This window comes from Rissa tridactyla, chromosome 9 (assembly GCF_028500815.1).
Source record: "Rissa tridactyla isolate bRisTri1 chromosome 9, bRisTri1.patW.cur.20221130, whole genome shotgun sequence".
Taxonomy (NCBI): Eukaryota; Metazoa; Chordata; class Aves; order Charadriiformes; family Laridae; genus Rissa; species Rissa tridactyla.
The window spans coordinates 20,798,507-20,813,404 of record NC_071474.1 but is presented as its reverse complement, the minus strand read 5'-3'; the positions used below and the strand labels follow the sequence as shown (position 1 = coordinate 20,813,404).

General features: G+C 51.6%; 2 protein-coding genes across 7 annotated transcripts in view; one reads left to right on the top strand and one right to left on the bottom strand.

Annotated features, from left to right (window-relative positions):
* Nucleotides 1-4,840, top strand: part of SCAPER (S-phase cyclin A associated protein in the ER) — a 163,810-nt gene extending 158,970 nt beyond the window's left edge. For all 6 annotated transcript variants that reach the window (XM_054213746.1, XM_054213745.1, XM_054213747.1 and 3 more), the window contains 2 exons: nucleotides 2,393-2,444; nucleotides 4,084-4,840. In XM_054213746.1, coding sequence (XP_054069721.1) covers nucleotides 2,393-2,444; nucleotides 4,084-4,178 — 147 coding nt within the window. In that variant the 3' untranslated portion in view covers nucleotides 4,179-4,840. The remainder of the gene's footprint in view (nucleotides 1-2,392; nucleotides 2,445-4,083) is intronic.
* A 1,893-nt stretch (nucleotides 4,841-6,733) lies between these two features.
* On the bottom strand, nucleotides 6,734-9,287 carry ISL2 (ISL LIM homeobox 2). Its single transcript, XM_054214883.1, has 6 exons — nucleotides 9,230-9,287; nucleotides 8,050-8,239; nucleotides 7,667-7,929; nucleotides 7,267-7,550; nucleotides 6,998-7,168; nucleotides 6,734-6,850 (listed from the first exon to the last, which is right to left on the bottom strand). Exons 1-6 carry the CDS (start codon nucleotides 9,285-9,287, stop codon nucleotides 6,734-6,736), a joined length of 1,083 nt encoding a protein of 360 aa, XP_054070858.1.
* Between the last annotated feature and the right edge of the window lie 5,611 nt (nucleotides 9,288-14,898).

Sequence of the window (14,898 nt, the reverse complement as noted above, 5' to 3'; positions counted from 1 at the left end):
TAGGAAGATTTGGTGTAGATCCTGCTATTACAAGACAATTCTTAAAATATTTATTTTTTAAAAACTACCACACATATAGCATATCTGAAATAAGTATATTAATCTGTTTACATACAAATGTACAGTTGTGTACTGTGTACAATAGATTTACAGAGAGAACTGAACAGAAGTGTATATATTTTATGCAGAAAATACACAGAACATATGTTACCGGTCTAATCTTGCAATCTTTATTTTTGACAGTAAGCCACTGAGGTCATTACGAATACTGTTTTGAATAAGGATTTACAGCATTTTTGTTCTCTTTGACTAAATTTATATGCTGTGCTTTATGTATCAGATTTTATGCATGCCTCATGTTTTCCATACATTTTATTGACTGTTTCCAATTAATAAATGCAGTTTTTGTAAACGCTCTACTATTAAAAAATAATATGCTTTTAGGAGTCTAGTAACTCTGTATCAGTCACCTGAAAGTTACTGTTGTTGATACAGAAACGTTAGGCAAACTCCTCTTCCTAATGCTTTACAGCTAGTCTAAGGGTAGGCTGCACGGGTTTGGGAGAAAAGGCACAAGAACTAAATATTTACTAAAAGTCTTAGCATAACATCAGACTTCTGAGTGCAACTACTTTTTATCCTTTTAATACTAAAAGAATTGCATAGGAGTTTAAAAAAAAAGTTTGGAACTTAAAAGAATTTGCCATATAGTAATGAACTTTTGGTTAAATACAAAGCTAAAATTCATCTTTGACTTTCTTATAGTGAAACTACAGAGTTCAGTGTAAAAGTTGCAGTGGCAAAAAATAATTTAAGCATTATGAGTAAATGCAGCAAGTTTAGTTTGTTTTTTTCAGCCAAAAAACATGAAAGGTGGAGGAGAGTGTTCCCTATGTGAATAATTAAGGTTATTCACCTTGATTTCTGTGCTAGCAGAGAGAGAAAGGCATTTAAGTCCCCAGTACCTATGGCAAAGCGTATTTACAAGGGTCAATGTTATTAATTTGATTTCCAATTAGAGGTATATCTCAGATGCCAAGTCCACATACTATTCTTGCAGGCTTTTAAAAAAGGTCTTACATTAAATATGGAAGATCCTTGTGTGCTGTAAAGTGTCGTGTCTTTGCTGAGTTTACCGGTACTTCAGCATTTTACCCATTTTAACATCTAATCCGGAATGTTGCACGTGCACATGCACGCAGAGGATGATTCTGAAAGGAGCCGAGGAGTGGGGAGACACCCGCACGCACAGAGGAGACGTCCCTCTGGACTGTTATTTCAGTTCGCTGCTGTTTGTCGAGCAGATCTCTCATTTGCTTCGGTGGAAGGTTTGGGAAAGACTGAAAAATATTTCCCCTGAACTAGAAAATGAGATTCTTCCTGTGCCAGGGAATGCAAAAAGAAGTCCCATTTACGTAAAAGTTTGGTGGTGTGTACAAATATAACGCTTAAATATAGTGTGTTAAATATGTGCAGCGTAAATCAAAGGAAAATGATTGCTGGATTTTACTACGACCCCGCGTTACACGTTCCTACCAACAGATTTATTTCCATCATCTGAAGTTTGCATCATCCTTTTTATTTTTGTTAACTTCTGTCTCTAGATGTGCTGAAATAATTAAAAAAAAACATTTAGGTGTATCTCTGATATCAAATAATACCATCTCTGCTCAGTGACTACTCACTCGAATGAAAGATGGGATACTAAAAGCCCTCTCCGTACGCTGACTTGGAGAATCCTGAGTGTTTCCGAGGGAAGTTGGTGTCCTTGCTGACTCCAGAGGACGCAGCATCCCGTCAGATAGCAGCGGGGGTCGCGCATCGCGCTGGGCACTTAGAGTGACGGCCACCTCAGCTGGTGACACAGCTGGCCACAGGGCTGGCCAGAGCTCTGGGGAAGAATTGAGAATTCCTTCGCTTCACCTCAGGAGTCCAGGACCTCGAGCGCCTGGGTCATTGGGGAGCACAGCCAATGAAATCGGGATAACTCGAGAATTTTGGAAGAGCATATTTGGAGTCAGGGCCATAAATCTAAAGCACCGTTTGTTTCAAAGAAACACAGCTATAGTAAATGTTCTCTTAAACGCAAAGTCATGATAATAACTATTTCCTAAGGAGATATTAAAACCTTGTTTTTTCTGTTGTGTATTAAAAGTATATTTTTTTTCCAAAAAGGTATAAATTAAAGGTATAAAAATCCACTATATATTATTTAAGTGCTGGCTGTATTCTGTTGTGATGTGTAGCAAACAAGGCAGAGTGTGTTAATTTACAGATTTCATAAAGTATTAGTAATTTTGAGTGACCGTGAAGACTTAAAAATGTTGTTTTAATTCCTCAGAGGTAAGATCTGAAAACCTGATGTCTTTTTTTGTTCTTTTTTTCCTCGTAGGATTTTGCACAGAGTTCAGGCCAAATGGATAATCAGTTATCTCAGCAGAGGGGTATGTCTCCAGTTAAACGTAACAGTAGCAGTTGGGTAACAAAATGCATGGATATTGTATTCTACTGTGATTTAAATGTTTTGAATCTGCATCAGGATGAAAGAAATACAGTAAATTGCAAAATGATTTTACAGTTTGGGGAGAAGGCACTCTAGCTTACGTTCTAACTTAAACATACATGTCATCCAGTCTGCTGCTCATCGCATCAGGAATTCAGTGTTAATCTTTATTAAATGCTCTGGGGTATCACGTCTTAAAATGTGATACTGTACCTGCACATATTTAATTAGCTGTCACAAAGGCTACCTTCAGAAGCTTTTGGTTGCAGAAGCCACTCAGCCATGCCAATACACCCGGGGAGCCAAAAATTAGTAAAATACTGTCCTGTAATTATCCTGTAAAGGTTGTCAGTTTACAGAAGAGTTGCATTTTTTTTTTCTTTCAGTTGTTGTAAATATTGTGTAAAATGCAGTTAACCTCTTTAGGCATAAACATTGGAAAGATTCTCAGCTAAGATGGCTATTACTTGTTAAACACGTCTAAAATTCAAGTGTGTTGATGGAAATCTGGTCTTGAGTCACCCGAATTTTGCATAAAGTACATTGCTCAGACAGTAGGTTCTCCCTAATGGCAAGCAGAAATCCACCACCGTTTTGCTGAGCATTTGACAGAAAATGAGCAGTTATAGGTTTAAAACATTGGCTTTGTGGTTAAAAATAAATTATAAAATATAAAATTAACATAAATTTATGGAGATTTTTACTGTCAACATAGTCTGAAGCAGCCTCATGCAGTATCTGCAGCACAAACTTTCCAGCGTTGTGTTTGCATGAGAATCTACGTGAGAAACATCAAAAATTCAAGTGAAAAACTGCTTTTTATTTTCACTGTTCAAACTGGATGAACTTTTAAACAAAGATGACTATGTGGTGACATGTGAGTGTGATTTCTAAACATTCCCCGGTTGCAAAAATGCTGACTTAATGATAGTATAAGCAGGATTATTTTTATCCATTATATCACTCGAAGGACAGCATCCCCAAAAAACAAACATGAGCAGTAAAGCTGATGGGAGTAAAGAAAATGTGAAAGCACAAACTGCATTGTTGGGTGCTGTGCTGCTGGAAGGGCCAGACCCCCCAAACCTGTGCACATTGTAGCCCTGTTCACGTCACCCGCAGCGCTCGTAGGAGTAAAAACTGCATTTATAACCTGTGAGCTTTGGGGGAATTGGGGAGCAAAACTCCTCCACGGCCTGTTGTGGAAAAAGAAGCTGCTGAGCCGGGAGAGCGCCGTGGAGGCTGCCCGAGCTCAGAGGAGGTTGAATTGTGAGTCTGAGAAGATAAAGTGTGTGACGATGTATAATGTTCCGATGCGTAAAGCAGAGCGCCTGATCCAACAGCTTAAAAATCTAAGCCTTTTGCTCATCAGAGCCCTCCGCCCCTGTTGTTAAAGCCAAACCTCGGAGTCCGGAGCTCCACAGAAGCATCACCCCACGATCCAGGCAGTCTTTGGTAGGCAGAGGCGGGTAAAATGACTTGAAGTCTCTCGAATTGGCTGCGCGTTCATTATTCTTGTTTTATTGCTATCTTATCTTAAGAGGGAATAACTCGGCAATTTTATGTTCTGTCTCCAACAGAAAAATTTTTCAATTCTCAAGATTATCTTGAGCTGTCCAACAGATTCCCCCGCCAGTCCTGGGAAGAAGCTCGACAGTTCTTCTTGAAAAAATGAGCGTTGTATTTGTTTTTAAAATCCCTACCATCGTCGTGCTGACCGGTTCCTGCTGACTACCTTCTCTAAAATGCTATCCCAAGAAGTTTTTTGATACTCTAAATACTTACGCTGTAGATACATAATTTGCACTATTTATATCCTGAGTACTGTAGATAACTTTCAAGTTCTGTTTTGTAATTTTGATAATTTGAGTTTGTTTCATTCGCATATCCTATTGTCATGATTTTGGGTATTTTCTACCCTGTGATGTGGTGGTACTTGCACTGCGGAACTGCTGAAATAAGATTGCAAATAGAGAAAATATGTTCTATATATCTTGTAATAAAATAACTTATTCTGTCTGTAGCGTGACCTCTGTTACAAATGTTGGTGTGTTTGAATTACCATAAGCGACACAAGGCTCGGAGAGAAGAAAGAAAAAAAAGGACTCCTAAGATGTCTGTCCAGTTAATCAAAAGTCTAATGAATTTGTCAGATTTGGCTCTGAGGAGAGTTCGTTTGTAATTTTTTTGGTGATTTGGGCTAAGTCATGTAATACCGGATTTTTTTAAAACCACGCGCTTTTTTAGCGTTTCGATACGACTTTAACAACGCCTGTTCAAACCTCCTGATGTTCTCTTTAACGCTGAAGGTTCCGTCAAGCGCAATTAAAACGTACAAACGGCGGCGTGTCTCGGCAAGGTTTATTCTCCGCCGGCGCTGAGGGGACGGGGCTTCCTCAGGGGCCGCGCCGGGCCCGGGCCGCAGGCGGCTCACGGCGGCGGGGACCGGGACCGCGACCGGCACCGGCCCCTCATGGCGACCGCCGGCCGCGGCCCCCTCGCCGCACCTGAGGCGGCGGCGATCCCGGCCCGCCCGGCGAGGCCGCGGCGGTGCCTGAGGCGAGGCCGCCGGCTGAGGGGGAGCGGGGCCCGGCGGGAACTCGGCCGCCTCGGGATGAGGCGATTTTCCCGCCCGGACGGACGCGGTGACCGCTGAGGGAACAGCTCGCTGCAGCCGAGCCCCGGGGGAGCGCAGGGAGCTGAAACCTGGCCGGGACCGGAGCCAGGTAACAGCAGGGACCCCGCGGCGAGAGAGGGGTGGCGGGGAACAGGACACCCCCGTCCCACCTGTCCCCGGGCCCGGGGAGCCGCCCGCCCCGGCGGCAGCAGCGGAGCCCCGGCCTGAGGCGGCGCCGGCAGCCCGGGCTGCTCCCTGCGCCCCGACGGCAACAGCCGGGCGACCGTGCGGCCAACTCGGTCCCCGCACACCTGCCGCCTCGGCCCCTGTGGGTGGCGGGGCCCTTCCCACCCTGGCTCCCTGCAGCTCGGGGAGGGCCCGTTTCCCACCGGGCCCGGTTGCCCGGGGATGAGGACGGTGCGGGGGGGGCGCGGTTAAGGCTGCCCCGGCCTGGCGATCCCGCCCGGGTACCGGGGAGGCAGCGACCCCCGCCGCGCTGCCAGGCGATGCCGAAGGCAGATAAGAAGCCGCCGCCCGCGTCTAGACGGGGGGGGACGGACCCAGGCGAGGGGACGGCCCGCCTCGCCGCCGCCGCCGCCTCGGAGAACCGCCGCGGCCCCGCAGGGCGGCAGGTGCGGGCCGGGCCCAGTTCGGCCCGGCCCGGCCCGGCGGGGCCGCTCCGAAAGGGAAACGCGCCCTCCGCCTCCCCGGCTATAAATACGCGGCCGCGGAGGGGAAAGCCGATTATCGCGGTGCGGGGAGGCCGGGACGGCAAAGCCGGGGCTGCGGGGCCGCCCCCGGCCCGACCCGCTCCGCGCCCGGGGGGGCTCCGCCGCCCTCCCGCCCCCGTTTTCGTTTCAATCCTTTCCTTGGCTTTTTTTCTTTTTTTTTTTTTTTTATTAAGTCCAAAATATTTAATCCCACTATTCAACCGCTGACTCTGACAATAAATAACAATAACTTACTTTTGTTCGTTAAAGGCTCAAACAATCCGTCCTCCGTCCATTGATAACTTAACATTATTAGTACTGGTTTTCCCGGTAAAAAGTCTCGTTTCCGTGTCCCGTTTTTCCAGCGATCGTGCGGGCCCGGGCGAGGCATCGGCGTGAGATGAGGCTGGACGGCGCGGGCTCCGCGGAGGGAGGGCCGGGCCGGCTCCGCGGACGCGGAAAGGCGCGTACGCCGGGGGAGTCTCTCCCCCTTTTGTTTGTTTAGTTGTTTGGTTTTTTTTTTTTTTCCTTTTTTTCCCTTCCAAAAAGGGAAGAAAAGCCGCCCCCGGCGCAAGCGGCGGGCGAGGCAGCCTGTCACCGTGCCGGGTTCCAGCGGTGAAATCCGCGTTTCTTTGGGGAAAAGAAACATCGAAATCCGCAGGGAAAAAACCCAAAATAACGAAATAACCAGGGCGGGGGCTCTCCCTCCGGTCTGGTGAAGGCAGCGAGGATCCCGGTGCTTTTTTGGCCGTCAGTAACATATTTTTTTTGTTTGTTTTTAAATAAGAATAATTAAAAAACAAAGGCGTTTGTCCGGCGCTCTGGGAGCGGCCCGGGGCCGGGTGTCTCATGCAGGGAGCGCAGGCATGCGGAAGTCCCGCGGCGGCGGGCAGCCGGGCGGCCTCACGTCTCGGCCGGGCTGGGCACCATGCTGTTGGGGGTGTCGGGGAGCTGGGAGGACAGCGAGGTCACGTCGCTGCCGGAGGAGGTGCCCAAGGAGCCGGACTCGGAGAAGGAGACCTGGGGGAGCAGCGGCGGTAAGGGCCCGGCGCGGTGTCCCCCTTCCCCCGACCCGTCCCCCCTCTCGCAGCGCCCGGGACGGGGCACCCCCGGCGCCCGGCGGGGCGGCGCGGTCCGGCGGGGCTCGCTCGGTGCGGCGGGGCTCACCAGCTGCTGGAAGGCGGCGGGCTGCTCCAGGTCGCTCTGCAGGGCGAACTCGCTGAGCGCTTTCCAGGGCGGCTGGTAGGTCTGGACCTCCACGGCGCTGCCCTGCACGGCGCTTTCGTGGCGGATGGGGCTACCGGCCACCAGCGGCGTCCCGGTGAGACCCTGCAGGCTCTGCGGGCAGACGGGGGGGGCTTCAGCCCGGGATACACACACACCCCCCCTCCCAACCCCCGCCACTTTCCTCCCCGTCGGGGCGGGCGGGCGCTCACCGTCTTGTCGCTGTGCTGCTGTTGCTGGAGCTGCTTCATGAGGATGGATTTTTTCTTGTCCTTGCAGCGCTTGTTCTGGAACCAGACGCGGATGACGCGGGGGCTAAGCCCCGTCATCTCCACCAGCTGCTCCTTCATCAGGGCGTCGGGGCGCGGGTTGGCGGCGTAGCAGGTCCGCAGCGTGTGGAGCTGCTTCTCGTTCAGCACCGTCCGGACCCGGGTGGTCTTCTCCGCCGCCTTATGCGCAGCCGGCCGCGGGGCGGGCGGCCGCCCGGGCACCGGCTCTGCGGCGGGGAGGGCGCGTACCGTCAGCGCCGCCCTCCGCACCCCCCCCGCCTTCCCCGTTACCCCCCCTCCTCCCTCCGCCGCCCGCCCGCCCGCCCCGAGGGGGAGCCGGTACCTGCCAGGTGGGCGGCGGGCGGCGGCGGCAGCGCGGGGCTGCGCGGCCCGCGGGCGGCGGCGGTGCCGTCGTGGTTGTGCCCGTGGTCGGCGCGGCAGAGCAGGTCGCGGTCCCGCAGGCAGAACTGGTCGCCGGGCAGCAGCTGCCGGCCGCAGGCGGCGCAGCGGAAGCACTCCAGGTGATAGACGTGGTCGCGGGCGCGCATCACCAGGTCGCTGCTGCTGAAGGACGCCCGGCACTGGGCGCACTTGATGCCGAAGAGCCTGGGGGGAGGCGAGGCGGCGTCAGGGCCGTCGGGGCGGCCGGTTTTCGTTTGGGGGAAATTGGGGTTTGTTTTTATTTTTAAGGGGCTTGTTGTGCTTTCTCGGTTATTTCGGGGTCACCTGCTGTAGTCCCGCTTGCAGTAGGCCTTGCCGTCCCGCAGGAAGCATGTGCAGGTCTCGTCCAGGGGCTGCCCGCACTCGGCGCACTTGAGGCAGGCGACGTGCCACTCCAGGTCCGGCGACACCCGCAGCAGGAAGGGGTCCTGGATGCGGCCCCCGCAGCCCGCGCACAGGGCCAGCCCTGGCCGCCCTGCCGGGAGCGAGCGGGGCACGGTCAGGGGCAGCGACGGGCCAGAGCAGAAGCGCCAGGAATTAGGGAATGACACTGGGTTTTTTTTTCTTATTCTTATCTTTCTTTTTTTTTTTTTTTAAAATAGTAAGAAAGAGAAATAAGGACAGAAAGACAGAGAGAAAGAAAGGATGGAAACGCAAAAGAAATAAATGCAAAAGAAAGAAAAGAAACGCAAGAGAAATAAATACATACAGAAATTAAAAGAAAATAAAAGGAAAAAAAAACAGCCAACCAAAACAATCAAAAAAAACCTCCAGAAACTTGATTGAGGTAAATAAATGCAGAAAGAGACATAAAAGTACAATTTCGGGAAAGAAAATAAAAGCAGAAACGACAAAAGCTGAGGAAAAACTGAAAGAAAGGAAAAGAAATAAAAACGGAATGACAGTAAGAGAAACAAAACCAGCGGAAAAAACCAGACGCAGTTAAAACGGGAATGTGGACAAACGAAAGCAGTAAAACACAAGAAATTGAAGAGAGAGAAAGAGAAATAAAACCAAACAAAAACAGAAGAACAGAAAGAGAAAGAAATAAATAAAAACGGAAAGAGAAGTTAAAAAAAAAGAAGACAAACCGAAACACGGAAAGAGAGAAAAACAGACAAACGGTAACGCGGGCAGGGAAGGAAAGAAAGAAAAAGCAGAGGGGGAGACAGAAGAAACGGAAACGGCGGAAAGGGACGAGACCGGCGTCGCGGACAGCAGCAGGGACAGGCGCTCGGTAAGGAGCGGGGCCGGGGAGCGCGGGGCGCGAACGGCAACGGCGGCAACGGCGGCACCGGCGATGCCAGGGGCCGAGCCCGAGCCCGCCCGCGCCCTCCGCAGCCCTTCCCGGGCGCTGTCACCGCGCCCGCGGCTCCGTGCCGGCGCGGCGGCCGCCCGACGGCAGCGCGGAGCCCGGCCCCCGCCGCGTCCCGCAGCGCCCCGCGCCCGCCCTGCCCGCACTTACTCTTGGAGGGCTCCCCCATGGCGCCCGGGAGCGGCCGCGGGAGGAGGATGTCCACCATGCGGGCGGCCCCCTGCGCACCGGCCGGCGATGCGGGGATGCGGGATGCGGCGCGGCCGCTCCACCACTACCCGCGGCCGCGCGGGGCGGGGGCCGCGCCCGCCCCCCCGGGCCCGCCCCGCCGGGGCCGCGCCGTGATGTCAGCGCGCACCGGCCGCGGGGGGGGGGGCGGCGCTGACCTCACCGCGCGGCCCCCAGAGGCGATTGGCGGCCGCGGGGAGGGCGCCCGCGGATTGGCCGTGGTGAACAATGGGCGCGCGGCGGGGCGCGCAGCGGTGCGGAGCGGCGCGGACTCCCCAGGCCGCCCCCGCGGGAAACCGGCGTGGCGCGGACCCGGCGGCGGCGGCGGCTCGGACGGGGCGGGTGCGCCCGGTGCGCTGCGCGGGGGGGAAGCGCCTCATCCGCGGGGTGGCGGGTCCTCTCCTCAGCGCTCCGGGCAGCACGGTACCCGCCCGCCGGACCTTCCGACCGCCCGGCGCGGTGCGGTGCGACCCGGCCCTGTCCGCGGAGGGGACGGCGGCGTCGGCAGCCCGAGGGGATGGACATTCATTTTAGCTTTTTTCCCCCCGTTTTCCCTATTATTTTCCTTGACTTTTATTTCGCCTTTTATTTTTTCCTTATTTCCCTTTTTCTGCTCTTTCCGTTCTCTTTCGCCTTTTATTTCGTTGTCCCTGCGTTCCGGCGTGCCGCAGGCAGGTGCCCGTGGACGGGCGCGGTGGGGCAGTCCCTGGCACTGCGCGGAGGCGCATCCCCGCGGCAGGCGGGCAGGGGGATCCGCGGGGGATGCCGGCTCAAGGCTGCGCGCCCGCGAAGCGATTCCCTGCGGGAGACGGTGCGCGGGAGAGCCGCCCCGACGGACCTGAACGTGACTGCCGGCATCGTCAGGGCGGCCGTCCCGGGCAGCAGCCACCTGATGAGTTGAAATTAGAGGGAAAAATAGTATTTTACCACACTTTCATGCACCTGATCCTGTGCTGCTCCTGCAGCTGAACCTCTCTTCTTGCTTTTTTACCCCTTCTATTCGTTTTTCCTCCCTCTTTCCCCCCAGTCTTCCAGTGCATGAGCAGAAAAATAGGGAGAGCACTTCAGCGGCCTTTGACTCTGTTTTAAATTCCCAAAGACTGTGCAGCACAGCGGCATGAGTAGCTCAAAAGGTCCATGAAAGCTTGTATGTGCTGGAATTGAGATTGCTCCTGTCTTAGGGCTTCGGTCCTGTTCCTCCCCTCCACACAATCACCTTTTTAATTTTACACACAGAATTTGACAGGCATAGACTGGCTCGGGAAGGACACAGTGACTTTAAATTTTGGCTCAGGAAGGGCAGGCTGTGCTCATTTTGCTCGGAGCAGAGAGGCAGGGTGGGTTTTCCAGCCGAAGCACTTGTTTTTTGTGCGAGTCAGGCACCCTCTTGGTATGAAGCCCCAGAAGCTGAGGAGGGGAAGAGGAGAATTTGGATAACAGGCGCTTGACTATTTGACCCATTCACATACCCTGACCACAGCCTCTGCCATGACTTTCAGGACCCCAAATGCTGAAAGCAAACATGGTTTTTTTGGCAAAAAGTTTGCACTGGAGCCGAGGATGGCGTTTGGGGTACCCAATTCATGAGGGGCATGTGTCACCAGGGGATTTTGGCACCCCTGCCCACCCCTGTACATGCAAAGATGCAGAGGTGCAGTGTGACAATGACATCGTCTGGGCAGGGTGAGCCCATGTGTCCCCTGCCTGTGTGGCAGTGGCAGGGTGGCCATGGTGCCTGTTTGTGTTTGTGGTCTGACTGCTGCCTGCCATTAGCGTGGCTTGTTTGCCAGCAGCAGAGCTGAGCTGGGAGGTAAGTGATGCGAAGGGCATTGGAAAAGTTTGTCAGTCTCTTCAAACTGGGGTGACCCTGTGGTGATGGGAACCTCCACAGCACTGCCACAGCCGTGGGGTGGCACGGAGTCTCCTGCCCATGCCTGGGCACCTGACAGGAAAGGGGGTGCAGGAGGGTGACTTCAGTCTGAGCCGGAATCCACAGAGTCCTGAGTGAGTCAGTATCTGCATGTGTTAACAATAAAATGCAAAAATAAAATGTCAGGGTGATAGGAGAATGAGACGGGTCTAAGAATACAGCAGCTTGGCAGGGATGCTCCATGTTGCATCACCCTTTTCTCACTCAAGGGCAGGGTCCTCCCAAACGTCCCACCAGTTTAGGAACAGGAAAGGTTACAGCTGAGCCAGCCAAACTTTTCCCATGCAGTCACACCTGTGTCGGTACTGCGCTGACACCAGGCAGCACCCTGACACGGTGGGACTGGGCTGGGTTTGTGACCGGGCAGGTAGGAGCGGGGTGGGCAGTGCTGCAGGGGCAGTTTAGTAGAAAACCCTCAAAAGGGACTTGCCAGGGAAATGCTGGAAGCCCCTGAACTTCCCCTAGGTGATGTATGAAAAACTTTAAAATGACTACAGGTAATGCTGAGAGGCATAAAACCAGCCCAATACCACCACGTTTTATAAACAGGTTAATTCTTGGTTCATTTGGCGGGGGTTAAGGGGAAACACCTCATAAAATCATAGAATAATTCAGGTCAGGAGGGATCTCTGGAAAACCACTTTCAGGTCACTTGGAAATGCTGGAAGCGTTTGCTAGTCAAAACCGAATGCAATCTCTGCTGCCACACCAATTACTCCTTGCTCTCCTCCACCCAGTGCCCAGAGTTTCCAACCGCTTTCGGGGCGATTCCGGTTGGGTTTGGCGCGAGAGGGGCTGCCTGGCCGCAGGGCAAGACCAGCTAACAGCGCTTCCCACTCTCCACGGAGCAAGGATTTGGGTTTCGCTCCCAAATAGAAATGCAAGTTCCCTCTAGAAAGGGGAAACGGTAACAATTTTTTTGTTTGCAGCAGATTGCAAAGGCAGTAAATGCTGATTCTTTCAGAGCCAGCCATGGATTAAGTCCATTATAAAATTAAAACAGATGGAAGACAATTTCACTTACATTACAAAAAAGGACAGGAACCATCTGCAATAAGATTTAGCATTGCAAAGCTATTGTTATCATGTTACCATTAAAACCTTTGATGAAGGGTTTTCTTTTCTTTCATAAACTTGTTCACATGAAACAAATGTTTTATTTATCCTTCTTCCTAAGATAATCATATTTTATTTACAAAGATGACATCTCTCAAAAAAAACCAGCTCTTGGTTCTAACAGAACATTTGAAAACAAAGAAATGTAAAACTCCAGCGTTGAACCATTGGGGGCTTCAATGGGGAGGATGTAGCAAAAGGAGAATTCCCTGTCCATTTTTCCTTTAAAAACATTTCCTTGTGTTTGGGGACAATGTCTGATACTGAAAATAGATAATTAATGAGATAATGGGATACTGCATGTCACCTCCTGTCCAATGGGATTATCTGATGGCTAATTATGGACAGATTGTGATTAATGTGATTATGGATTGGATATTAATCTGATTTTGGATTGATCTAGTTATGTTTTAGTCTGCTCCAAATGGTTAATTGGATCTGAGATAATAGAAATGCAGCTTGCACCAGATTTTGCCACATCAGTTGATGAAGTATCTTTTGATCTGGGTGGGTTGCGAACAATAAATTATTTACAGCTGTTGAGAAAATGACTCTTCCTTAGAATGTAGTCATTCATTTTATTTTCGAGAGCCTTTGAAAACAAAATCAATATCCTTTTTAAAAGGAGATGTTGACAAAAGAAAGGCACGTACATAACTCACAAACAAATGTGACGAAATTAAACAGTGGTTAACCCGGTGGCCTAATGTCTGGTGATGCATTTGAATTGCTATGTGGAGCTTTGGGCTCAATTCTTCTGAGACCAGCAGGGGTTGGGAGCATTGCAGGGGAAGAGGGCCCAGCTCTGGGGAAAGTGGTGTTGCACAAGAGCTACTGCCAGCCCTGCTATTGATTAAGAATCAGCCATGGTAAAATGGCAAAGGCAGCCCTTACCATTTTTTCCCCTCTGGTTAAGACGGATTCAGAAAGTTCAAGGGCGCAGAAAGGACTCGTTGGCCCATCTCATCCTTCATACTGCACCATGCAATTGGACCCAGTATTATTATTTTTTCCCTGCGCAGTGAGCCTGTTAACTTACGATTGACCTCAGTCATGTCTCCCAGAGATGCATCTGGTCTTGATGCAGCCTGCCAGTGTGGGAGAGCTGCCCCACTCCCTGCAAAGCCATCCTGCTTGTTAACTACTTTCACTGAAATGGCAAATTAAGTGTATATTTTAGGTTCAAGCCCCAGCCACTGGATCTTGTTATGCCATTATCTGCAGGATTAAAGGCAATGGGCAAGTTGCAGAATCTTGGGCTTTGTGACAGGGCAAGTGGGAGGTGCCTTAGCCTTTGTCACCGCGTGGCATAAGCAGCAGGTGACTTCACCAGAAGGTGCTCCTCTCTCAACAGGCTTTGCAATAAAAATATCAAAAATCAAGTATGTCCCAAAACACTGAAAACAGAGGCCTATTGCAGCTGCTGTGCTTAGCACTGAAGTGTTATTCCCTAAGCTGAAACTGAAGGAAAAAAGGAAAAAGCAACTTTCCCTGAAGTGCTTGCAGGTGTGGAAAGGGCCCTTCCCCTGGGGTGATTTCACGCACTGGCTGTCCCTGCCTCTGCAGGAATGGCTTGGGATGGCAGGAGCGGGAATACAATGGCATCTGGATTCCTTTCCAACAGCATAGCGGGCAAAAAAAGCAGCTACCTGTTTAAAAAATAATGCTGCTGTAACCCGGCAGAGAATTTTACACGCATCTCCCATTAGCGACAAGGCAAGCTGTGTGCTGGAGGAGGGCAGCAGGTCGCAAAACACCCATGGCAGGTGTCTGCAACTAGGAGGGGACCAGAGCTCTCCCCACTGGCTTTACTTCCCTCTTCCTCCGCACAAACCTCCACTGCTCCCAGGCAGGACAAGCTGCCTTCTAAGGTAACCTGAGCCTTCGCTTCCAGGAGGCTACAAGGGTCCCTTTTCACCTGTGACCTTGGCAGAAGGAGCTTTTTTAACTCCTCTGGTGATCTTGTTCTCTAGAAATATGCAGCAAATGTGATGCTGCTCTCTGACTCCTTGTTGCTTGACTGGCACATGGAAGTGATTAGCAAGTGAGAGGAGTTTATAAGAAAGGGAAAACACCTGCCTGTGGTGCTGTTGTAGGTTGGGTATCAGTAGAAGGGTTGTCCCTGCTGTCTGGTGGTTTTGGGGTAGCTCTTTCCTCTGTCCCCTACTGTGGAAAAAGGGCTCATGGTGTTGTCCCCTTCCAGAGGGCTGCCCTGAGGCCTTCTGAAAGACAAGCTGCTGATCCTAGACAGGCAGGTGAGTGGTTGTAAGGTGACCTGGGCAGAGCATTAAGCACATCTGTGGTGGTGTTTTATTATAGAGGAACTCAAGTGTCAGACATGTTGAGATGTATTTTTGTGCCAGCAAGGATGAGGAGCAGAGAATAGGACCCCAGGAAGATGTGTCCCACGTTGTGCAGAGGGTCCCGTATTTGTGGCTGTGGGAAGGGGCGAGTGCCAGGGGACAGGAGATGTCCTGGGGTGGCCAAACCACTTTGGTCATGTGACCTTGCAGTGCTTGGGCATGAAATGCTTCAGCAAGCAGAG

Bases quoted from the DNA above. Each gene is read 5' to 3' on its own strand.
- ISL2 (XM_054214883.1), bottom strand. From the start codon at position 9,287: ATGGTGGACATCCTCCTCCCGCGGCCGCTCCCGGGCGCCATGGGGGAG. The intron at 7,930-8,049 runs GTGACCCCGAAA...GCCTCCCCCCAG, and splicing joins TGCAAGCGGGACTACAGCAG to GCTCTTCGGCATCAAGTGCG. The intron at 7,551-7,666 runs GTACCGGCTCCC...TCCCCGCCGCAG, and splicing joins GCCCGCCGCCCACCTGGCAG to AGCCGGTGCCCGGGCGGCCG.